At 39.9% G+C, this 26680-nt stretch overlaps 2 protein-coding genes across 2 annotated transcripts in view; one reads left to right on the top strand and one right to left on the bottom strand.

The window, feature by feature from the left end:
* Positions 1-1086, top strand: part of Rlip (Ral interacting protein) — a 45538-nt gene extending 44452 nt beyond the window's left edge. Inside the window, exon 14 of the mRNA XM_071598014.1 lies at positions 256-1086. Within this exon, the coding sequence (XP_071454115.1) occupies positions 256-375 (120 nt within the window). The 3' untranslated portion in view covers positions 376-1086. The remainder of the gene's footprint in view (positions 1-255) is intronic.
* Positions 1087-1143: 57 nt separating this feature from the next.
* Positions 1144-16482, bottom strand: LOC139699018 (uncharacterized). The gene is made up of 7 exons (XM_071598016.1): positions 15779-16482; positions 15073-15332; positions 13989-14192; positions 6913-7080; positions 6442-6711; positions 3745-3807; positions 1144-1366 (listed from the first exon to the last, which is right to left on the bottom strand). Exons 1-7 carry the CDS (start codon positions 16184-16186, stop codon positions 1150-1152), a joined length of 1590 nt encoding a protein of 529 aa, XP_071454117.1. The 5' UTR covers positions 16187-16482; the 3' UTR covers positions 1144-1149.
* Positions 16483-26680: the final 10198 nt, after the last annotated feature.

Here is a 26680-nt window from a genome sequence, read left to right as displayed (position 1 = left end):
AATAAATAAATAAAATATTTCTGATACCAAGGTGACCACATAAAGTCTGCGAAAGATTCATTGCAAGTTCCACTTATGCATTTCCCCATTCAGAAAACGCAGTCAGCAGCCTGTGTAAAAGTATAGCCAAAATATCTTATATCAGGGATATTGTTAATTATAATAGGGATAGCATTTCAGTATGCATTTTTAATTAATTTCAGAATTTCAATATGCATTTTAAAATAAAGTCTCATCACTTATCTCTCTTTCCAGCGAAAGGCAGCCATGTTAACGCAACAGATTTTTGAAGAGCGTGAAGCTTGTATTAGGACCAAAATTCAGTTCATCATTCTTCAAGCACGTCAGGCTCAAGGGACAAAGACTGGTGTGTGATATCCCCGTTGGTGAGCTTGTTGTTATTCTGTTGATTGCCAGTCAATCTGTTACTAGTCTGTGCTCATGTATCGTGGAATTCCATCTTCCAAAGTGCTTAAGTATCATTACACATGAACTTTGCCTTGCGAAAATGTTATTTTGGACGTGCAACCTCTTTCTTTATCATGGGAGTATGGCATGAAAATAATCTATCATGATCAAGCTTTCCCTGAATATTGTCCTTGCATGACGTATGACTCTGTGAACAAATAATATTTTTATTGCTAACGCAGCTGGGAAAACGTTGCCCTAAATGTCATTGCAGTCATGATTGGAAGCAACATATTGAGTGGGCATAAGGCTTAAGTTGTAAAAACAAAAATAATGTTCAGAATACCACTGAGAATCGTATTCCGTTTATTGTTATGAAAAACATTTCCTTTTGACCAGTGAGCATTTTTCAAATCACTCTGTTGGACAGTACCTTCCTATGTGATTTAATATAAGCATATGACAAATACTGTTTACTTTTTGAGCTTTGTAAATCTAATTTAATATTTTTGAATGAATGATTGTGTCCTGGTGCAGCTAATGCCATAAGTTACTGTTCAGACGGAGATGATGGGAGTTGTATATATGTGCATTGTTAAAATTTAACAGTTTATGGTAATTCAATTTGTTGTGCTCTGTATTTTTGGCAGCATATATTTGTTGTAAATGTTTCTCTTGTTGAAATGTAAAAATTAAATGCATTATGAAAGACATCACAATGCTGATGGACGTTCACACCATTTAGAATTTATCTTTTAAAATATTTCCCACCGAGTCCTCTGCCACCACTGACAAGATGGCCTGTGAATTTGGTTTGGGAAATGAGAAGGCCGATGGAATCAGGAACTGGCTTCGACCGCGTGGTCCCAGGAACTGCCACGAAGACATCACAGCCCCTCCGTTGGAATCATTCCTAATTTGGACCACCCTCAATCCGGCTGCTGATGAGATGCACCTCCTTAAACATGCGGGAAATGTTATCATCACATTAAGTAGAGATACCAAGATTTTAGATGCTGCTTTGACACTGAACCTATCGATTAAACTTGGACAAGCACAAAAATAACTGAGGAACATTTGGGGAGGATGCCAGCAGGCCATGGTTAATGGAAACAAACCAGCCCTGGGAATGTTGGCATTGCAGTGAAGAGGTCATGAGTTGTGATACTATAATGTAGCCAAGTGCCTTTTAATTATTGATTTGTCCATGCCGTGTGCGTGTGTTGGTGTATGCGTGCGGTATCTGTGCTTTTGCGTGTGTGCATGAGAAGAATTGTCGGTGGAGATTTTGAAGTTAAAAAAAAAGACAAAAACAAATTATAATTTTTTGGAGTGATTATTTTTGTCAAGGTCTTTCTTTTGAGCGTGTATGATTCTTGTAAGCATAACATTTGGGTTGATGTCCTCGGCTTCTGAAGTTTCTGGGCATTCATTCTCAGAATGAGGATTCGTTTTCACTTTGAGATGGAAATGTGTCCCTTGGGAAGTTTGCTCTTTCTGTGGGTATTTGCAGTTCAAGTATTTGATAGCAGAAGAACTAAACCCTAAACTCATCGAGTCCTCGTAAAGAAAGCACTTACGTTGAAGCCTCATCTGTAATTCACGTGTAAAAGATGTTACTCTCGTGGTGAGAAAAAGGGAAAAAATTGATGTGGTCAACAAACATTGCTTTCTCCATATTGCTGGTGGCCATCATATTTCCAAAAATAACTTCCATTGACTGTTGAAATATTACAGATGACATGGAAATGTTGTATTAACTGAGCAATGACAAATGAATATGAATAAATATCATTTTCCTAATGCTTCATTCATATAAAGAATTTGAATAAATCATTTCTTCCTAATGGCTACTGACAAACATTATTCCCTCCGTGACAATTCCTCTTTGATATTATAAATTAACTCTCAGAAATATATAAATATCAATTTTTAAATTTTCTTGATAATCATAACTTATTTACTTTGACTTTCAACGTCAAATGTAGTGTCAAATGCACTTGTAGTTTTTCACATATATACTGTAATAACCATTTACATGTACTTCAAACTCTTCTGGTCTCCAGTTGTAAAAATAAGAACTGAAATCAAATAAGTTGTACCAAATTTCAAGCATGGGACTCGTTGCAAAAAATTCAAATTTATTGGTCAATGTGTGAGAGCTAACAGAATTTCCAATTAACTTTCTTCAATTCTTACCGTGGCATATTTTATTTTTCCCCTGTTATCGCCCGTTGTTGCGCTGAGTGGTTGGTGGCATATTTTTTTACAAATGGCTAACAAATTAATTGACATAATTTGGGAATTAAAAGTTTTACAATAATGTCCAAAAGAAAATCTTATTGGAATTTTATTTTCTATGAAACATATCCACAAGCATCTCTCAATTTGATACGTAGGGAGATGGATCTTTGACTAAAGTGCTAAGGAGTACAAATATTTCAGAATTAGTTTTGGCAAAGAATGTTAAGTGCATATGTCGTAGAAAAAGATTTTATTATTGTGTGTTAATAATAAAAAATCATTTCAAGGCAGATTTTTTAACGTAATGTAGTAACAAAACATGAGTTTTGTGTGATAAAATCCATTCCAAGCAAAAAAAAAACCTCTCAGTTAAGTCCCTTTTTCAGATGTTCAGTTGTCATAAATATCACTATAAATACTGTGGGTGGAAATATTGAATGTAAAACTAATTGCTCAGATAAACACCTTCCATGTTACCATACTCTCAAAATATTTGTCACCACACAAACATGTGCTAATTTTAATAAGGGCAGCATGTGATGAGATCATCTTAATAAATATGCATTTCCATTGAAATTACACTTATCTTCGTTGGGCAATATATTTTCTGGCTCTTTGTTTGGAGAAAGTAAAAGCAATATTTCCTTCGAAACTTAATTTTTTGGCTTCAGTGACTCAAACTTATGTTTGCATAATTATTACTGTCGAGGCGTTGAGATTCTGTCCACCACACAATCCTATGAGTATGAAATTATGATTAATGTTGTTATAAAACTTAAGTATTGAATTGCAAATACATGTTGAAATAAATTATTTAATTATGATGGATTATAACTCATTGTATTGGTTCAGTGGCTAAGGAAGAAATAATGTAAGTTCTATAGAACTAGAAATAATGGACTGCTGCAGACTATTAAATTAATACAGCAGCCGTACATAGGTAGTCATTACTTTTGGCCTTATTCTCCCCCCCTTTTACATGTTAAGTTGAAGTAATGTATTTTGATTACAGTCACTTGAACCTGAAGCTGAATCAATCAATAGAGTAAGAATGAACTTACTCCATGATGAGAACACTGTGTGTTTACTTACATTTGTTTGTTGAATGTAATCATTTCAGGATTGTTAGTTTGAACTGGAAAATCATTGAACCATCTGTAAAAGAAAAATATGTCATATACTTTGTTGGAATGTGTGTGTGCAATACGCGAGATTAAGAAATCCTTTGTTTCAATTATTACCAATCTATTTCCAAAACTAACCAATCCTTTCAATAGAGATCACCACTAAGCCCTATACGGCGTGTGAAAATTCACACATCAAGGTAGGGGGGCCAGTTCCTTTCCCTGTGCCGGTTACGGTTCCCCAGGAAGACCTGGTACCCCGAAAAATCACTTTAGCTTGGGTGGAGCTGCAGGTGCTCAGAGTGCCTTGCCCGGGAATTGAACCCAGGACCCTCTGGTCAGCAGTCCAGCGCTCTACCCACTGGACTACCGCGACCCACATATACATATATATATATATATATTATTATTATTATTATTATTATTAGGTAATCTACCGTTTAAGGTAGGTTTTTGGATGGACGTAATTACTAATTACATAATTTGTAGCCCCTAGCAAAACACTACATCCTACTCTACATCAGGTCCCTCTTCAGCTCTGAGTACTTTCGCCCAACTCCCTTCTACGTGGGCGAATGCACGACCGCACTTTCCCTCCGCATGAATAACCACCAATATTCCACCAAATCTCCCACCTTTCTTAATTATCCCATCCCTACTCACACCGCTTCCCACAATCAATCTTTTGACGACTGCTTCTCCGTTTCAGTGATTGAAATCCTTCCCAAATCTGCTAGTATAATAGAGGTGAGAACCCGCGAGATGGCGCATATCTGGGTGGCCCAATCATTCAAACCGCCCGGGCTGAACCAAGCCCACTGAATGCATCAATTGGCTGCCTACATATCCCCCCCCCACCCCCTTGTTCATTTCCTATTGGTCCCTTCCCCCACCTCTCCCCCGCACATCCTCTCCACTCTTCCCCGAGAACGCCATTCTGAAGACGACAGCCGTGCTGCTGATTTTAATCATATTTGACTTGTTATAATAGTAGAAGGGAAAAAAATTCAATGAACTACAAAAATAAGTATTACAATGTCTTGTCAGAAAAGCATTTTCTTTATTCAATCTAAGTATTGAAAAGTCGTTGGCGAATCGAGCGGATTGTACTTTTGGATTTATTCTCTTTAGTCAAGCACCTTCTGATATACAACATTTTTTGTTTTGTTATCAGGTGCAAGAACAAATAAGGCCGATGGTTTACCAACACAAGAACATGCACATATAATTGACCATGAAAAAAACATGGGTTTTCTAGATTTAGACAACCAACATTCAACAATTGGCCTTGTGATTAGTTATTAGCCATCGCAAATGCAGCACGAATTGGAAATTGAATTACGGCTACTAATGATTTTACTATTTGGCGGAAATCGCCAGATAGTAAAATCATTGCGCCACCAAAGCATCTCGAGTAATTGTGCAGATCTTTCAATGTCCGGTCAAGTGCTTACAATGAGCGTTTGTGCACCATCGTGCATTAGTCCCATATGACAATTGCAGATGCTAATAAACTTTGTCCATTGCAGACAGTTTCAAATGTTACATGGCACTTGCTCAGAATTTTTAAGGTTTAACGGCAACTTTAATGCTGAATCAGCCGCACGGCATCCTAGCGGTATGCCAGAAGAAGCAACTACGACCGCAATATCCGATCTCGCACGAAGTGCTCAAAAGCAATGATACTCTTATGAATATCTTCCCAGTTTCACCACGGGCATTCAGGAAAAATAAGCCACCATTTCCATCATAAACGTATCATATTCTTCCTTCTGCGGGGGGTTCAGCAGGGGTACATTCGTTTGAACTCATTGGTCTAATTCAAGTCTATCATATTCACATTCCAATTCTTTATCAAACGCGTCCTTCAATCCATGATCTGGCGTTGCCATTCCTAACTTCACTAATTAACTGCCGCACATGAAGTAACACATATCTTCAATCAACAGCAAAACCTGGTTATTTTAATTCGATGTATAATGTCTTCTGACATGTTATCCTTGTATTGGTTCCACAGGTCAGGCGGATTGGATGGGAAGCATGTCGAAAGGATGATGGCAAATAATAAGCGTATCTGATTTGGAGATGCAGAAATAGTTGCTTCAGCCATTGTCGTGTCCCAATGATTATCGTTTTCGAGCAAATTGAGCTCTTGACATGCAGCACGAAATGTTGGCTCCACTGTACCATTAACAGATTGTAATTATTCGAACGATGTTGGCTTTTTCACATTCACCAGTGACAATCGCAAATACAAGTATTCATCATTCTGCGAATGAACTGTATTACTATGGACGGCCAAGAGCATCAGTAGAACGCAGAACATTTTTGTATAGATAATGCATGCATTAACGATGGGAAAATATGGCAATTCATTCTCTTATTTTTTAATATTAGATTTGCTGAAAGTTAATTTATATCGCAAATAAAATACCAACAAACTAATTTACTATCAATAATGATACATGTTATTTAAAACAGTTGAAAAATAAGGCATCTATTCCCTTTGGAAATTAAATATTAGATCCCCAACAACAAGGCCTGGGAGGATTTAGCCAAGCCTCTGAAATGACTCTCAACAGAGAATGAACAGAATATTGTATTATGCAGCTGATATAGAATTAAGGAAGTGTGATTGGAGGGAACCTATGATATCTACATGTACCTGTGATAAGCCAAAATTGCGGCACAGCCATTGGACCAAAAAGGAAACTCTTCATTTTTCGAAGGCTTCTTACTGCTTGGACCAGCTAAGAATTGTTGCTTCTCCTTTATTTTCTTCATTTGTGAAAATGAAGAGGAGGAAAATTCCTTCTTTGGTTGACTCCATGAGATGTTAATATCAGTGTTTAGGTGTGCAGTTGATGAAGTGGAAGAATTTTGTTTTTTAAATTCCAGAGATATGTTATTGAGGACCAGCTTTTCACTGCAGCTCCTGATAAATACATTTGAATAAAAAAACAAGAGTTAACTTGAATTTCTTGGCGGAAAATAGATTTTAAATTGTCAATTGGTCATAATTTCCTTATTGTTACAAGACTCTACTAAAATGCAACTCAATTTTTCTTAGTGTGCTAATTCTTTTCATGGCAAGGCCCTCTATGTTAGGATAATTTACAGGGGAATCTTTGGATACCTTTTGACAGCGGTGTCCTCATTGTGCTGCGGAAGGATGAATATTTTTTGAATATGGTGGAAACCTCTCCCCATGATTCCATTTTGGGTATGACCCAAATCAAATGTGTGCCCCAATTCATGGCATACAGAACCAACTGCTGTGGCAAAGCAACCTCCATATGTCCCTCTGCAGAAGAAATAGAGCAAACTTGCATTGATGGAAAAGCCCCAAAATAAATTACGTACTAAATATTTATTTATTTTATTTAGCATTAGTCCAAAGAGAGCAAATCTTGGCCTTTACATCGGACTATTGACAATTATTGATATAACAAGGACACAATCACAAAGCCCAAGGTGGAGGAAAATCCATGCAGACAGGAGTCAAACCCTGAATCTTTGGGTGGGCAGACGAGGATGTTACCCCACTGCTAGAGAGGCCGCCAAAGGGGATACGATATAGATAGATGTGGAACTTTTATGCAAAAAATGTATGCGTATTTGTTTTACTAGAATATTGGAGTTCTCACGTACTAAGTGCAACAGGGGATGGAATATATAGATATTTGTATTGTATGTTGTATACATAGTCTTCACAATAAATGTGCGAACTGGCGCAATCTGGCGGCCATGGCGCGGACTATAGCCCCGCCCTCCAGCAACGCCAGTTGGCTGAGACCCAATGGGGAGGAGCCGTGTCTGTGCTTGGCGGATCATCGAGCCGTTCTTATGGAGCCAGTCATGTTATAGTTCCTGTTGCCCTTGTTTTTACTGCTGGTCCAAAATGGAAAATGGCGAAATCACGGAGCCACGAATCAACATCAAGTTTTTTGGTGAACTGCAGTGGTGAAAGTTATCAAAAAATGACAGATGTTGGCAGCTATACGCAGCGATAACGCTCCGAAGAAGAAAACATCCGTTTTCAAGTGGATCAAGCATTTTAAAGTTAGCCGACAACATGCCACCGATGATGCAAGGCCGGGGTGACCTTCAACCACTTGTGTTGATGACAACATTGATTGTGTGCGGTTCCTTGTCCTTAACGATCGTCAAAAAACCATCTGAATGATAGCTGATGACCTGAATTTAGGAAAATCAACATTGCACGCTATTTTAACCAAACATGAAGGATGGATCCTTCACGCCATGACAATGGACCTGCACATTCAGCATCGATTGTTCGCCAGTTTCGGGCAAAAAATTCAATCGCCTTGATCCTTGATCATCCTCCTTATTTGCCAAATCTTGCCCCCTGCGACTTTCTCCTATTCCCAAAATGCAAAAATGTGATGAGGGGACACCACTGGGAAGATGTGGAAGACACAATACAAGAAACAACGAGGAAACTAAATATCCTAACTGCCGAGGACTTCCAAGGGTGCCATAAACAGTGGAAAAGAAGATGTAACAAGTGCATAGCAACATAAGGAGAGCATTATGAAGGGGACAAAATTGACCTAGACTAAATTTTGCAAAATAAAGTTTTTATGGCCTCGGTTCGCGTATTTATTGGACAGACGTCGTATGTATACTAATTAACTAATTATGAAGTGTAGCTTCTGCATCAAAAATATAATGCACAGCGGTGGTTTAGGAACTAGAAAGTAGAAGAATGAACTGGATTGAGGAGGTAATAGGATTTTGATAAGGTATTTGATAGAGGGAATTAGGTAGAATTACACAATGAACAAATCCACATAAAGTGAAGGCTTGTGGCCAGAATAAAAATTGTCCTTGGAGGAGAAACAGAAAATTATGAGTCAGAAAGGGACTGATTACTATCAGGGTAAAATGGGAAATCATCGATAAAGGGATATCGAAAGCCAAAAAAGAGACTATAGGAACTGTTAATAGGAAAAGGATGATGAAACCATGGATCATGGTTGAGATGATAAGACAAATAAATGAAGGAAGGAAATGGAAGAATGTACACTGAATTAGGCAGAAGGAAGTACAAAGGGTTATATAATAAACTGAGGCAGGCAATAAATAAAGCAAAACAAGCATGGTGAAAGATGCAGTGTATGGGAAGTGCAAGCATATGGGAAGTTTGCAGAGGAAGGGTGAAAGTGATGCACTATACAACAAGGTTAAACAACTATCAGAAAGTAAGAAAGGAATATCTGTGTTAACAGTTAGAGATAAATCTTGTGAAATACTTGTTGCAGCAGAAAATATCCGAGTATGAAAGTAATATATAGAAGAAATGTGAAGTAAAAACATTAGGCCAGCAAGTTTAGACATAGAAAGAGAGCATGACATAGATGAAGATAGCTTAGGTCTAGGCATTATCGATGATGAGAGAAAAGGGGCATTTAGAGAAGTGAAATTAAATAAGGCCATGGGGGTGGACAACATTCCTGGGGAACCATTAAAAGGTTTAGGAAAATGTGGGAGGAAGAATCTATAAAGACTAATTCGTAGCACCTAGGAGAATGAAGTCTGGCCAGAAGACTTCATGAGGTCAGTGTTAGTTCCTATTTCAATAAAGGTGAAGACTACATCATTTGAGGACTACAGAACAATAAATGCAGCCTAAGTTGTTCTCAGGATTATCAACAGAAGGATAGAGAGTAGGGCAAATGATTACTTAGGGGATGCTCAGTTTGGGTTCAGGAAGGGGAGAGGCACGTGTGATGCCATTGCAGTTATGAGATCACTAATTGAGAGGAACATAAAAAAAATTTACAATATATTTGCCTGTTTCATAGATTTTGAAAAGGCCTTTGATAGAGGTAATCGGGTAGAATTATTGAGTATTATTATTAGGTAATCTACCAATTAAGGTAGGTTTTTGGATGGACAAAGCTACTAAATAAAACATTTTGTGACTCCAAACAAAGCACAAAATCCAGCATCCTACTCTATATCAGGTCCCTCTTCATCTCTGAGTACTTTCTTCCTCCCTTCATCCCATCCAGCAACCCTATCCTGTTCCTTCCCTTTCCTCGTTTGCCTAACATTCTCCCCTCAATTACAGTCTTCAACATCCCGCTGCCGGTCAACACCCCCTTCATCCACTTTTCCTGCCTCCAAAGGACTTCTCCCAGCAAACCCCTCTCTTTGCCCACCATACCAAGTACTTCCTCATTTGTTTTCTTCTCTGTCCATTTCACCTTCTCCATTATTCTCCACACCCACGTTTCAAAAGCCTCCAATCTACGTCTATCCTCCTGCTTCAATGACCACGATTCCGCACCGTACATAGCTACGTTCCATATCAAAGTTTTTACGAGTCTTTTCTTAATATCCTTACTCAGCGTCCCTTCTCATCAACTCCCTCCTCCTTGTGAAAGCCTCCTTGCCTAGCGCAATTCTTCTCCTAACGTGCATACTACATTGACCGTATAGTTCCAAAACACTTCCCAGATACGTAAACTGTTCTACCAGCTCTAGTTTTTGCCATCCTATTTTAATGTTTAGCTTAGCCTTTTTCTTTCTAGAATATCCCATAACCTTTGTTTATTAATATTGATTTTCATCCCAAACCTGTCGCACTGAATTTCCAATTCACTCAGCAATGCTTGCAACCCCTTGGATGACTGACAAACAGAAGCTTGGTCATCAACGAACCTAACTGATTTTACAAATTCCCTGCCGACTTTCATTCCTACCTCCAGTTCTTTCCATGCCTCTTTAATCATTTCCTCTACACACAGGTTGAACAGCAACGGTGATAATGGGCAACCCTGCCTTACACCTCTTCCTAACACAGCCCATCCGGACTCCCTGTTTCCCACCCGCACCTGAGCAGTCTAAGACATGTACAGGTTGCGGATTAGCCTCCATTCCCTCCAATCTATTCCTATTTTTTGCAATATACTCATTAGTTTTCCCAATTCACTCTATCAAACGCTTTTTCGAAATCAACGAAACAGGCAAATACATCCTGGCTGTGTTCTATATTCCTCTAGATTAAAAATCTCATTACTGCAATGGCATAAGGCGTACCTCTGCCCTTCCTAAACCCAAACTGATCATCCCCTAAGTGATCATTTGCCCAACTCTCTATCCTTTTGTTTATTGTCCTGAGAACAACTTTAGCAGCGTGGGATATCAAACTTATTGTCCCGTAGTCCTCATATGATGCAGCCTTTACCTTTTTCAGAATGGAACTAAAACTGATCTCACAAAGTCTTCCAGCCAGATTCCTTCCTCATAGATACTACGAATCAGCCCATATAGCCTCTTCCTGCCAAATTTTTCTAAACAATCTAATAGTTCAGCGGAAATATTAACCACCCCCACGGCCTTATTCAGCTTCATTTCCCTTAATGCCCTTCTTATCTCATCGTCGAGTATGCCTAGACCTAAGCTATCTTCCTCTACGTCTTGTTCCTTTTCTATGTCTAACTTTATTGGTCTAAGTTCCTTACTATACAGTTTTTCTATATATTCCTTCCATCTCTCTTGGATCTTTCCTGCATCGACTATTTTCTTACCTGCCTCATCTCTAACTACTATCATCGACCTTCCTTTCTTACTTCCCGATAAAGATTTAACTCTGCTGTACAGCGCACCGATTTCACCCTTCCTCTGCAGACTTTCCATATCCTCGCACTCCGTCTTCCACCATGCTTCTTTTGCTTTATTTGTTGCCCGCCTCAATTTATTGCTTAATTCTTTGTACTTCATTTTGCCTAATTCTGTATTTACATTCTTCCATTTTCTCCGCTCATCCATCTCCGTAATCATCTCACCTGTGATCCATGGTTTCCTAATCCTTTTAGCGTTAACAGTTCCAATAGTGTCTTTTGCGGCTTTAGACAACCCTTTCTTGATCATTTCCCATTTTTCTTTGATAGTACTAAGCCCTATACCATCCTCCATGATTTTATCTACCGCCTGTTTGTATTCCTTCTTTTTCAACCCATTTAATGCTTCTACATTCCATTTTCTAACTCGCCGCCCCTGCCTCATCTTTTTGAAACATACGCTACATTTCATTACAACTAAATTGTGGTCTGAGTCCGCATACGCTCCCGGGAAGCTGTGGGAATTTATCACACTGTTCCTAAACCTGTGTCTAACAAGGATATAATCTAGCTGATATCTTCCTGAGTCACCTGGCATTTTCCATGTATACCTGCGTCTTTTGTGGTGTCTAAACCAAGTGTTGGTGATGACTAACCCCTGTCTCCTGCAGAACTCAACTGCTTTCTCCCCGCGGTCATTCCTCGTGCCTAAACCGTAGTCCCTCACCTCATCACCATCTCTTCCTCCGCCTACCGTCGCATTACAATCCCCCATCACTATCAAATGTTTCCCTGCGGGAACACACGCGATCATGTCCTCTAACTGATCGTATATCCTATCGACCTCTTCTTCCTTATGATTGCTCGGTGGCATGTATACCTGAATAATAACCAAGTTCGTCAGTTCTGCTTTTATCCCTACTAGTAATAATCTATCCGTTACTTGCTCTATGTTGGGTACGCTTCTTCCTACCTCTTCATTTAATATAATGGCAACCCCTCGTTGGCTCTCGTCCCCGCCGCTGTATATTATTCTATACTTATCACTCCAGTAATCCCCGCTATCCTTCCATTTCACCTCGCATAGACCTAAAATATCTATGTTTATTCTTTCCATCTCTCACTTAACATTCTCCAATTTCCCTGTCCTCATCATTGTCCTAACATTCCACGTTCCTATTCTAACTAATTTGGTCTTCTTCTCCTGTGTCTTCTGTCCTGCTGCTACTGGTTTTCCCTTGCAACGGTTGCGAGGGATGACGACCGTGGAAGCCTTGCCTCCCCCGCTGCCGGGCACGACACACGGTTGATTGGGCTGGGCCCCGTAGTTGCCAGGGCTCAAAATCTCTATATAGTCCATCATGTAAATCTTGGGAATGATAATTGAGATGGTTTCCCGTTGCCTTCCTCAATAGTGTTTTTAACGTGACACCATCACTTACTGGCCGCCCCTCTGGGGTCAGACGCCATTGCAGCCGCCTCACTGAGGAACAGACGCTGCGTGGACTACCTTTCGTCTGGCTCCTAACGGTCGACCTATCTGGCATGGGTGACCCTACCAGGAGCAATTATTATTGCTCCCGCCAGCACAGCTCTAGGGGTCATCGGAACGCACAAGCTCTTCCACCACGTCAAGGTTGTAGTCCGGGGAGGGTTATTGAGTATATAGTAAGAAATAGGAATAGATTGGAGAGGCAGAAGGTTAATCTGTACAAGTCTCAGACTCCTCAGTGTGAGTCTGGATGGGTAGGGTTCGGAAGAGGAATACCGCAGGGTGTTTCATTATCACTGGTGCTGTTCAACATGTATGCGGAGGAAGTGATTAAGGAGGCATGGAAGAACAGGAGATAGGAATAAAAATCAAGGGGAATTCGTAAAGTCACGTTTGCTGATGATTAAGCTTTAGTTTGTAAGTCAGCCAAGGGGTAAAGAATTGATGAGTGTATAGGAAGATCAGTGCGATAGGTATGGAATGATAGTCAATATAAATAAAACAAAGGTTATATGGTTTCTCAGAAAGAGGAAGGTTAAGGTAAACGTTAAAATAGGAGGGCAAAAATTAGAGCAGGTTGAATAGTTTACCTAATTCAGAAGTGTTTTGGACAAAATGGTAAAAGTAATAGGGACATAAGGAGAAGAATTGCATTAGACAAATATACTTTCACAAGGAGGAAGGAATTGATGACAGGGATGTTCAGTGAGGATGGTAAGAAAAGGCTTGTTAAAATTTGATTTGTACATACGGTGTTGTAGTTATGTACGGTGCAGAAACATGATTACTGAAGCCGGATGATGTGCTTAGATTGGAGGCTTTTGAAATGTGGGTGTGGAGAAGGATGGAGAAGGTGAAATGCACCGAGAAGCAAACAAAGGAGGAAGTGCTGGGTATGGTGAGAGGGGGGGAGAGTGGAATGCAGGGGGTAATTCTAAGGAGACATGAGAAGGGCTTGTTGCAGAACCCGATATCAGGTTGTGCTTTTTGCAAGGAGAGACAAGTAAATGTATTTCTGTACAATTGTTTAGGCTGTGCCCACCCAAAATCTACCTCAACTAGCAGATGAGCAATAATAATGATGATGATCATTATAATAATAATAATGTTGATGGCAAAGTTTCTTACCTGCGACAGCTGTCATCAAAGTACTTTTTTGTATCCACCGGAGTGGAATCAAGGAAATGAGGAAGGACATCGGGGAGAGAGCGGGGCCAAGTGTGGATTGATGCCGTTCCCAGGAGAGCCAGGCCACCGGCACCAAGAGCAACATGGCCCTTTATTCGACCCGCTCGCTTCTTACTGGCAGCATCATCTACTGGCATCTCATAGCTAAAGGAAGTTCAATTTCTTTTAAATCTGTTTCACAAAATTTCATTTTTATGCTTACCACACCTCTCACCCTAATGACTTGATGAATGGCAATTCAGAAGATGAAGGAAAATGATTGTTCTTAGATTCAGAAGGAATTCTTTTCCCTGTGTGCAATACCTGATGACAACATTCGATAATATGAGGAGGAATTAGTGAACTTACTCATTTACACAAAAAAAGTCCTCATTGTGTTCACAAAATGTTGAATGACTTGTAATAAGAAAAATGATAATAGTCAAAGGTAAATGTGGGCCAGTTATGGTCTACTAAAGTAAAGGCTGAGAAAAAAGTGCCTAAACTGTCATTTCATAAGATTCAAATATCAAATCCCTATTTCAAAAGAGAATTGAAACTTTCAACCCACTGCCTACAGGTCTCGAGTAATATGATAAGTCAATAGATCAAGTTGATGTAATTCTGGGTATTACTGACTCCATGTACTTTATAATGATAAACTTCTTGTAACAGCCTTTGATATATGGTTACTTAGATGTGTAAATGGCTGAATTCTTGCCATGAAGTCATAGATGGAATAAGGATTGTTAAATATTTACCAGTGTATTACAATCAGATTTTTAAAATTAGTTTTTGACACTTGAGGCAGATATGGCTAATAAACTTGTGGTTATAAGACTTGCATATGATATGAATTTCGAGACTTATAAGGGCCTCATTTTGTATAATGAGCAGAACTTAATATTTCTTTGAGTAAACTGTATGAAGGGCATACATTTGAGAGGAGTGGGTGTCACAGATTTCCACACTAACATTCTCCTTAATCTTCCAATCCATTTCTGTCAAATCATTTGGTTAATTCATAATATGATCGTCCTCTTACCGAGTGCAAGAAAGGAAGGCTAAATATTTGGTCTGTTGGCTGGCCAAGTGTGAACTCATCAACTCTCGTGCCAAGTACTGCCACAATGCTTCATGGTTCATACTAAGAGCATTACAGGAGGTCAATTGACTTTTGAATACAGCAACTTTTGGCTCCAAACAGAAAATGGAAGAGCGGCCAAACCCCTTGTCCCAAAGGCATTCTGAAGTCACACATTGCGCCAGGAGGGCCATTAAATAAACTCGCTCCAAGTTCTCCTCCTAAGGTAAGAAATCCATTAATAGTGATTGTTTTTGACAACGCAAAAGTTGCAAATAATATCATTGACAATTTGGTATTGAATTAAGGATCCATATTATGGTTGAGTATCACAACTACTGGTATCTTGCGAATATTTGAGTTCTTGTCATCAATAAGAAGTATGGAAAGTTATTAATCTTTTATACATGTTTATATTTATCGATATGTAGGTTGTTAAAACTAATGCAGAGTATAAAATATTAGTATAAAACACAAAAATCAGCTAGACAACAAGCCTTATTACATCTCCTCGTAACTATCTAGGTTTTAATGAAATCCATTGGTCATGTAGATCATACACTTTTGATAAAACTGAAAAGATAAAATGAAAGAATAACAGGTACTACTTACTTTGAACTATAATATGAGATAGAGAACACCAGAATATGATATGCAGTTACTTTACCAAGATATTTTCCTTGCTCTCTTCTTCAGAATCCTGGCAGACAATCCACAGAGGCAACACCTTGTAACTAGTGTTTCTTTCCTCGTAGTACAGTTGAATTGTAAGCTGAGCATCATATCCACAGGTTGGACATTTCCATAGAAGTCTAATTTGGTTTGGTCCACTCTTAAATGAGAAGAGACACCTAAATTCTCCCCAATCTGTCACCTCCCATTCCGAAGCCACCAATACTTCTTTGAGATTATCTTTTGCCTGGTGCAATAAAATTTTCCCACCAGTACAGCGACGATCTTCGGCATTGATCTGTCCTTTTAACAGGCATACTGAATGCGTAAATATATCACCATTTTTGACGTTGGAAAGCTGAATATAATGATTGTTCGAGTCATCACTAAGCTTGGTGGTCATCGCGAATAATCACAAAGGATAGAAGCCACGGAAGTTCGTGTACGGAAACTTACACGTTTGATTTCCACGTACTCTTATCATTGACAAGAGATGAAAGAATTGAATTTCATCTAAAAGACGACACAACTATTATAGCTTTGCCAACGAAACCACAATAGAAAAACTTAGGACCTTCATTTTTCATCGAAACGTTTCATTTGAGAACTTTTAAATGTGAAATTACTCTAAATGGTTTAAATAAATGCTACAACATTCCTACAATGATGCCAAAAGACAATGTCCTGCAAAAATAGACATAGTCTTCTGCTACATCAAAATGACTAACGGTAAGCGTTTTCTTTGTCAGTGGTCGATATTTTCCCTGCCCGGCAGCAGAGTGCAATACTACCGTGGTGTGTGTGTGTGACCTGCAAACGTAAACAGTGGCATTTGAATTGTTATGCTTTCAGAGATATTCAAATGGCTGCAGAAAAGGTGACAACAGAGATATATAAGTGACTCATTGACTGTGAAGGTTAGTACAGTTCATGCTACAGCTAAAGGCATTTATCGAATAAAAGTTTGCGCAGAAATCGCCACCATTTTCAAATGTTGTAAACTATTGGGAATCTTCCCCTTCGTGTGTTTTAGAGAGTATAAACTTTATTTTCTTCTCTATTAAAATGTTTAGATCCTTATTCCGAATGCCTATTTGTCAGAAGGTAAAATCGAACGTTCTTGTTTTTCAAGTGCAACGTCTTTCTGTTGACCAAGCGTTTTACTATTGCTCTGGATTCCATTAAAAATATATGAATGATTGTATATTGAGTGAAGGATTAGAGTAGTTGTAATAAATGAATGGTTATGAACTTTGAAATGGCTGTTGTTTCTTAAAATGTTGATAATATTTAAATTTGATTGCCACTCACGCCGACACGCATTGGTCTTGTAGGGCTTGACGCCTTACGGCATTATCGATCGATGGAGTAAGCGTGATTCATATAATCTGCCGGCAAAGAGAGCATTCAGTCTGGGTTAAAGGAAAGAGTGGTTCGATACCCACGCTAAACTCAATTCAAATTTATGTTTTCCAAAGAGTTTTGGACACTCATAGCTAGAATGTCTGAGGTTTTCTAAGGTAGAATTAGTTCACGGTGCAGTGACGGCTGCGATCATGTTTCGGGGTTTTCGTTGCATTATTAATTTGTCAAGATTGATCGCGCATGGGGGAATATATTTCCATAAATTTTAAGAGGCTCATTACCATTGAAGAGCTAACTTCCTTTTCCCACCATTCTTGAGGGCCGGACGTGAGGCGTTGTGAATCTTGTTGGTCGTGATCGTGAAAACAAAGGTTTGGGGATCCTTGAAGCTTATTGTTACTACTGCTTGCTAGCTTTTACTATTACTGTTTTGGTTAATGTTATGAAATACTTGTGACAGCCACGCTCTAGGTCATGTGCAGAAGACTGAAGTTCGAAACGGGGCTTATTTCTTAATGGCTACAGTGAAATATGAAGACCGCTTTTGACATGGAAAAGCTGTACTTTCTTGATGAGAACTTACTGGATGTAAATGTGCCTTTTTGAGTTGTGAAATCAAACATTCAGTGAGTAGGTGTAGGTACGTAGTGAAATTAATTAAAAAATTTTGTACGCCCCAAGTTGAGACCGCTTCGGCGGATTTCTTTCTTTTAAAATTACTAATATCCTCATTTTTGAACTTACGCTGCTCAAACTGTAATTATGAACTTACACCAGGCACGTATTAACGCATGTGTTTTTTGTTCTGTTACATTTTCTTTCGCATTCATTCTAGTGGGACACTGAAAGTATATTAATATTATTTTTACAATTATTACAGTAGCCTAAACTTACACCTGGTGGATTTTATTGTAGCGTATTGAGGAAATGATAGGCTTTTTGATGCCCGAAAGAAATATTATGCGCTGCCAACATGATTTCTCCCCCACAGTACCGGTTAATTGGAATTCCCGCTTTAACTTTCCGCTCTTAAGTCATTGGACAATTCCTAATTTTGACCCACTGTTACGATATAATATTAAATATACAGTAATATGTTTTGTGCCAAATAAAAGAAAATGCATTTTCTGTTATAAACAATATTTTATACTGCGAGAAAAACTTTTAATAAATCAGATTTTCGACAGCTGTAGTGTGTACGAGGTATGTCATACCATTCCGCGGTATCTGGAGGTATGAGTTTTGAAAAGGCGCCATCTCGTGGCGCCTCTGGTATTGATAATGTGCACAGGCGCCTGAGATGTCTTTAGTTGTCCCTTATGACGGCTTAAGTTACACAAGTACGATATATTTGTCTATATCATAGGCTATTTTATCATCCATATTCCTGATTTCTCCATTTATCATTAGTTTCATTTGTTTACTTTTCGTAAGGTATCATTTTCAATTTCTTCTAATCGATATAACATGCATTATAAATGACTGACTTTCGATTAAAAATTTAAGGCTCTCGCGCCTTAGTTTCGTGCCTTGATATGCGTCGTCGTCTCTCCCAAATCGTTGAGGTTCTTCTTTCATTTCGTTTGAATTGATCCATTCTTATTACAATGCACATTCCTTTTTTACCCGTTCATAATCATAGGGTTGGATCAAACTCACTTAATAACATTAATAATTCAAGACGTCTCCTTACTGAACTTATCGAATACCTTTTGACATGAAACATTATGGTCATCCTTAAAATCATAGGCAACTCTTGCAATTCAATGCATGTGCCGTGGAAATGTTTGAAACCGTTTTTTGCGCCTTGAAACGACCGCTGAATGGTTGCACCTTTGGCCGTAAACCATTAGGTTGCCAATCTTTCTCCTATGTTTGCGCAAAATAAGACGTGTGGCGTATTCCGTGTCACTCCGCGGATTTCTTTTCCGTAGTCGGATCAAACCGTTGTCATCATTTGAATCAGGTCCGCTCGTTGTCATGTACTTTTTTAAAATGCTTTCTGATTTCTCAACCTAAGCGGTGAGCGCGTTGTCCGCCAGGGGGCAGCACCGTGCGGATGTATCCAGGTAAAGGCTCGCCCGTTTAAAAGGGTACGGCGGGTTGTAATCAATGAACCCTCAGCCGTGAGATCGTGCCCGCTATTCAGTTTGCAGCAGCTGTTGCTTCTATGTGGTTTATTTGAAAGCCCCTCTCAGTTCCATCTCGCGTCGTTTGCCATGATGGCCTCAGCACATCCGCGAAGAACATTGTTACCTCACAATTGGCGATAGCTGTTCGTTCGCCTTCCAGCGGAATTAAACCTTTCTCAGTATTTGTAAAAGGAATGATGGATGGGGAGGGTGTAGTTTTGGGCATTACCCTGCTTTTCAAAGTCTCGCGTACTCCGATTATCACACCTGCTTCAGGATTGTGCCCCAGTTTTTCCGATTGCAATTGACGACGGGGGGGGGGGGGGAGAATAAGAAGAACAGAGAGAAGGGGGGGAGGGGCGGCGGGCGACAGGTGTTCCGTTACAAAAGTTCTGCGGTATCTTCATCATGATGTTACTATCCTTCTTGGAAAAGCACTTCCCTAAGCATCAGAAGGTCTTCCCTCTCTCCAAGAAAGGTAAAATTTAATTTAAATCTAACATAGATACGAGTTCTTGCATGAGATTTGAGTCAAACAATCCCAAGAATCTGTACTTATTCCTATGCTGTTCAATGTTCTTCGTCTTCACTTTCTCTTGGATGTCGAGCCGAGTGAACAAACATTCGATCAGGCAGATCCCTGTTTGTTAATCTCGCGGCTAAACCGAGTTCTAATTCCAAATGCCTCAGACAATTCGATAACTCTATACGAAAGTGCAAGTTCAGTCTATTCTATAAAAAAATACGGCCTAAAATTTCTGGTTATATTTGCTTACCCTTCTTTTATGCCCCAAATACTTTTATTATATTCGCTTACGACGTATGGCGTCCGTGGAAAGAGTGATTAATGCGATAGTTTCAATGGGATGGTTTCTTTAGCACTCGATGTGTTTGGCATTTATTATTACTTATTGTATCGTTTTAAACAGTTATTCTTTGTTGGAAACCCGAGCATCTTAAAGTAATTTGTAGTACAAATTAGCTCATGTTTTTCAGCTGTGACACTAGGACACAGGTAAAATTAAAGAAATTTTCCGAGGCTCATCAAACATTCGTTTGGTCATGATTTGGTATTTTTTTAAGCCATTTTCTTTTCGCCAGTTTTTCCTTTTTCGTGATCTCGCTTATTTGCAATTTTATTTCCTTCATCTCGACTTGAGCAACAGTTTTCGTTGCTATGGTAGAATAAATAAAACGTGACTACTTGGGAATGCGTGGCTGACTTATTTAAATTTCCGAATGCATGCCGAATTTACTTCTATATGTACATCAGGCGAAGAGATTATATTTTTCTTGTCTCATTTGGATTTTGAAAACCGAAGATTTGTATTTTATGATCAAATCCCACGAATCGTGTCTGTCGTTGATCTGCCGTGACATTCACGGAATATGGTTCGCAAACGCGGAATTCGTCACCGTTCTGCTTCCAGTGGACACTTAATGTGTTCATTGTGTGTATGTAGGTGTTATCCAAATCCACGGGGTGTCAACCTACAGGTTCAGATTGAGATGTACTACGTTCGAGGGACTCCCTTTCTTCAGTGATTGGCCTTTTGGGTCTCATTAGACATTTATGAAGGAGCCAGAAATGTAGCGACGTCTCTGACGTGGGGAGGTCATCACATTTTGGCCTCGAAACGGTTTATCTTAAACAAAATGTTCCATTTTTAGCAGATGGTCAAGTTTAAATTATGTCGCACGTCCCCAGCCCCCAGGAATACGTTATCTGCCATTGCCGAGCACCAACGCTCTTATACGGTCTCATCTCCGAAGAATACGTTAACTAGGCTCCGAGGAAGGGTGCGAAATGATAACTTGGTATTAAAAATAAATTTGCAAACCCGCCTTCGCAATACTAGAAAATCGGCAAATGATTACTCATTAAGATTAATTGCTCGTTTTTATGCTTCATTTTAAGAAATCACACTGGTCGAAAGAACAAGTTATAAATGGCAATTAACTCCGAAAATATGCGCATTACGAGTATGTAGTTTGCTTACTTTGCAGTTGGCGTGATAGATTAGTGGGTGGAGAGTTCGGCTGCCAAACTGAGTGGTTCAAATTCAGCATTTTGAAGCATTTACTTCGTTCTGAGCTACCGCAAAAAATTAAATATTCGGCGACAAAAAGTAAATTGTGCATTATTGCGCAGGTTGTTGTCCGTGAAGGGTCATGTCCATTGTCAATCGCGGCGCGTTAATCGTATTTATCGATTGAGAAATACTTACAATTATAACTGAACTAATGATTTCTAAAACAGCTCTTCTAAACTATGATACCCACGCAATTTACGCCGAGGCGGATGACGCTCCTCACCTCGCATAAAACCAACCCTCGCGTTTCCTACTGATCTCCTTCCCCGCCTCCCCACGGTCATCGCCGCTCTGGGGGGGCCGCAGTGATGGAAATTCGACGATGAAAAATCACTGCTTGCATCTCACATTCAATTCTTCGTCTAGGTTTTGTTTTATAGGAGTATCCAAGCCCTCCCAAAGGCCCTTTGAGGCAAGGTCGAGTTTCAGATCATCGAAAAAGTCGGCTTGGATTCAATTTCCATTCAATTTGCGTGAGAATTCAAGTGCGGGCAGTCCTCACTCGGCAGTGTAGCGGTTGGCATTTACAAGAACCTCGATAGTCGATGCTGCTCCCTTCGGCTCTTCTTCTACCTCCCAGTGCTCCGAATGGTTTGAGAAATGCGGTAAGCTTCTCTGTTGGCCAAAGTCCAAGGTACTTCCACTCCAATGTGCACGCCGACTTGCTAATCATTAACACCCTTAAAGCCATTTTTAAAGTTGGGCTCGGCTTATGAAATGCATTATCGTCGTTAGATCTCGAAGGAATAATCGGCAAGAGGAATTGGTCGATATCCCCGGAAAGGTGAGGACGGAAGAATCACGAAATCTGATTTTTTGTGGCACGGCATCACTCGCCCTCAGTCAAAGGCTCCTTTTCATTAGCTTATGGCGCGTAATGAGTCTGGAATCGCAACGGCTTGAAACCTACGAGCACGAGTTATTGGAACGAGAAGAAAAATGGATAAAGTTTGATTTTCTATTATGTCATGTAAATATGTCATTCCTTGGAAACCTACGCGTGAAAACGTTTATACATTATGTATTATGGGCAGGGTAATTCGAAAAGTTCTCGGAATAGAAGAGAAATAAAAGAATTGCCTCAGTGAATCTTTTTTTTATTTTTCAATATAGTCTCCCTCTACACTAATGCACTTGGTCCAGCGATGTTCCTACGTCTTGATTCCATCTCGAAAATTAGATTCCTTCAGACCTGCAAAATACCCGCCTACTATGGCTGTTAATTCTTCGTTTGGAGAGAATTTTAGTCTACCGAGGACAGGTTTGAGCTTGGGGAAGAGATGGAGATCTAAATGGAGCCAATTCAGGGGAATAAGGCGGGGGTAGCAATCATTCGTATCTTAGTTCACGTAATTCTGTCATGGCAACAACACTTGTTTGTGGACGTGCATTGTCTTGATGAAAGATGACTTTTTGCCTTGACAAACCTTGCCTTTTTTCATGTATATTTTGCAGTAGTTGGTCCAGGAGGTTAGCGTAGTATTGTCCAGTAATTATTTGACCAGTTGGAAGATAATCCATCAGCTGAGTTCCTTTCGCATCCCAGAAAACTGAAGCCATGACTTTTCCGGCCGACCGTATTGCCTTTGCTTTCTTTGGTGGTCTAATAATCAACATGTTTCCACTGCTTTGACTGCTGTTTTGTCTCTGGGGTATAGAAGTGGACCAAAGTTTCATCTGTGGTCACAAAACGGTGCAGAAAATCTTGTTGGTCAAACAGGTCAAACATTGTTCGGATATTTACATTCTAATGCATTTGTGATCCTGCGTCAAGAGTCGCGGCACCTATCCAGCAGATAATTTACTCATGTCCAATTCCGCTGTTAAAATGTGTTGCAATTATGTCCGTTCAGATGACACCCCTGCAACTTAAGCGATTTCTCGCACTTTCATTCGGCCATCTTCAATGACCATTTATTGCAGTTTTGCAATAATTCCTGGGGTAGGGGTACATTTTTGGCCGACCACTATAAGGATCATCATCTAAGCTGTGCCCACGAAACTTGGACTCGTTTGACCACTTAGTAACAATTGAATATGAAGGAGCAGAGTCCCCAAGAGTGTCACGAAAGTCGGCATTAATTTCCTTTGCTCTCATACCTTTCTTTACGAAGTATTTAATCATTGCTTGAATCTCATAGTTTTTCCATCTTCACGAATCACTGCCCTGGAGCAACAACAGAGAGAGGCGTCCGTACCAACACAGTTTTCTTCTCAGAGCACTGACGCGTAACGTGTTTGCTCATACCTATTACTGCGTGGGAAACTCGTTGCGCTAGCGCTGGCATCTGTTGGTGATTTCGAGAACCTTAAAGCTATCCTCGTAGTTTTAAAACGTTGCCTTAAACTTGAAGTGATTTTCGAATGACTTTATGTACGAAGTCTGTCGTTCCGAAATTGGGTGGTCGAATGGATTTCGGTCTATAATTCGCAAAGAAATGTTCACGTTGAAGAAATACCGTTTCATTCACAATCTTGCAATATTGGAGTCTTTCTTTTTCCAAACTCAAGGGAACGGAAAAAGATACGTATGAACGTGGCCATATCTAAGTTATGGGTGATGTGCATTGCGTGCCGGTCACCGTGGAAATGGGGCACATGATAATGACAACGATGTTTTAAGCATCTTCTTAAATTTATCCGAGATGCTGCCTTTTGCGTGTCTTTTGCAATTAAATAAACGATTGACTTATTTTTCTGCGTCCGTGGCGCCACCACACTTCGGCAACCAGCATGTTAGGACGCATTTCTTCTTGCTGCAGTTATATATACATTTGGCCGTGAGATTTTTTGCAGTGTAAAGGCTGTCGTCAAAGCCTCTCTGAACGCCCCAGAGTTTATAAATCTCATTGTTATATGTTTTTTATTTAATTTTGGTTGAAAAATTTGATTTGATTTTAGAAACGAAATTTTTTAGGGCGCGAAACAAGAAAAGGAATGAGGAGTGAATTCTCCTTTCGTGCCCCGATTTCCGCTGACATTTGCTCGAATAGCTTGCAATGAGAGATTCATTAAATTGGCTGAAAGTGATTTTTCTCTCAAAATAGATGGAAATTTGATTTCTGGTTGGCATCTAGTGTTGATTGTTGTTCTCCATTTTGGTGAGAGAGAGGGACGGATCCGTATTTCCTCCAGTAGAGAATAAAAGGATCTGAAGCAGTCGCGAATACCTTATTCGTCCTCCTTGGAAACTTATTTCGGACGCTCTAGAATTATTACGAGGTTGTTACATTTTGTCGTATCCCCGCGCCTTCGAGGAGATATTGGTGACACGAGATAAGTACCCCGCGAGTCGAGTCGCTGCCTCGAGGGTAAACGGGGGCTTTTGGTTTGGTGGGTTATGGCGGGGAGAGGAGTTCGTTGATGGAAATGGGGAAGAAGAAAAAACTAAAAAAAAGCGCACAACGGCGGTCCCGATTTAACCCAAATTAAATGTATTCTAGGCAGACAGAGTTTACAACAAATATCCCGTGACACGGCTTGGCGCTTCCAACCAGGAGAAGGGGCCCAGCCCAACCTTCCTCTCTGATCTCGAGTCCCAGACTGGCTTCTTCGGGATGACATCAACCACCCGTCGTCGTTATCAACATCCCTCTCCAGGCAGAAAGGGGGGGGGGGTCGGCATCACCCACTGGTCCGTAGTCCATGGCGAGTCACCAGTTATCACTGTCCACATCGAGTCACCAGCGGTGACTCGGCCACGCCATTACTTGGCCGGTGAATCACACGGCAGAACACGCGAATGCAACAATTTATTTTGAAAATTAAGAAAAAAATTCGTCTAAAGAATTTGCAATTATTGAAATCATTCCATTCGTCTTATTTTATTGAAGACTGTATTTTCAACATTCCCGTTTGTTTTCAGTGAAACTTGTTCTCTAGTCCGTCATTTTCTTGTTTTTCTTCGCCGTTACTATTCAGCAATTTGCCGATTTCTTTCCATCTTCCCCTCTCTTCCCCTTTTTTCTATTCTCCCCCTTGAGCACTTTTCACGTAATTTAATCGACATGCCTTTTCCTCATTCCACGCCTCGGATTATTTCTCCGCCCCGACAGATCCCGAGTCGCACCCTGCGTAACAGCGATTACGCCTTGATATGATTTTCCCATGCACACGGACATTAATTTTCCGATTATCATCATTCCCATTGCACTCCCACCCTCGATGCAACCCAGTTATTTTTCATCCGATTCTATATTTACGAGTTAAAAGTGTCTCGACTGAGAACTGGCACTGCTGGGTTGTGTGACTGCGATGATTAAATCAAGGGTAAACCGACAATCTCGCGCCGTGGGTCAGATATGGGCCGCGGCTGCCATTCCTGGCTCCATCATTGCATCTTCCATTCAATGACAATTATTATTTTTTTTATTTATTTTAGAATTACGTTGCAATTAGGCGATTTCCCTGGTGGCAACGGTCAAGTTTGGTCAAAGATAACTCTTACAACGAAAATGACATACATACACGCACTAGAAAAACAGATAAGAGACAAAATATTCTTACATGCAATGACACTTCCACATCACATACAAAATGCCGTCCAAATCACATACAAACAATATTTTAATAACTACAATGAAGAACAACTGATTGAAGTACTTTTCCAATTGATAAAATTTGTTTTTATTTTACGACCGGGTTTCGATGTATTACATCATCATCAGGTCTCAGGTCTTGACCTGATGATGATTTAATGCATCGAAACCAGGTCGTAAAATAAAAAAAAAATATCAAGCGGAAAAGTGCTTCAATCAGTTATTCATTATGTTCGACTTCCACCACATCACGCCTGAAGCTACTCAATTTATTCTTAACTACAATGAAGTTTATCAACCAGTGGCTGCTTTACATTTATACTTAAAACTTCTAAAATTGGATGGAAAGGGCTCAAACAAACCTCCAGGCAGCTGGTTCCAATCAATTATAGTTCTATATGGGATCGTAGATTTTCGTGGCGTTCAGATGAAAGACTCCATTCTCGGGATGTCACCGCGGAGGTTGTTTTTCTGACAACAGTTTCGCCCGTGTTGCAACGAGCGTCTTCAGATCGAAGTGCCGGGACCAGACCAGACCAGATCCCCTATTGTCTGGGCGTTTGCCCTCCGTTTAAACGCTGCTTCGGTGTGACAACGTTCACCCCTTCAGCGGCAGTGTCTGTGCAATTTGCACAGGAAAAACAATGGCGAACGAAAGTGTAAATGACGAACGTGTACCTTTCCAGTGTTAGTGAAGGAGAAATTTAAAGAAAGACCACTAGTGGGTTGGCAATTGGCCTTAACTTAAAGGAAGAACTAAAATTACTTT

Source organism: Hetaerina americana, unplaced genomic scaffold (assembly GCF_022747635.1).
Source record: "Hetaerina americana unplaced genomic scaffold, ioHetAmer1.1.p SCAF_9, whole genome shotgun sequence".
NCBI lineage: Eukaryota > Metazoa > Arthropoda > Insecta > Odonata > Calopterygidae > Hetaerina > Hetaerina americana.
The sequence above is the reverse complement of the archived record's forward strand: the minus strand, read 5'-3'. Positions and strand labels throughout refer to the sequence as shown.

Coding starts and splice junctions, on each gene's coding strand:
- LOC139699018 (XM_071598016.1), bottom strand. CDS start 16,186: ATGACCACCAAGCTTAGTGATGACTCGAACAATCATTATATTCAGCTT. Junction 15,333..15,778: donor AGAGCAAGGAAAATATCTTG/GTAAAGTAACTG, acceptor TTCTTACCTTAG/GAGGAGAACTTGGAGCGAGT. Junction 3,808..6,441: donor GCAATTTTGGCTTATCACAG/GTACATGTAGAT, acceptor TTTCTTTTACAG/ATGGTTCAATGATTTTCCAG.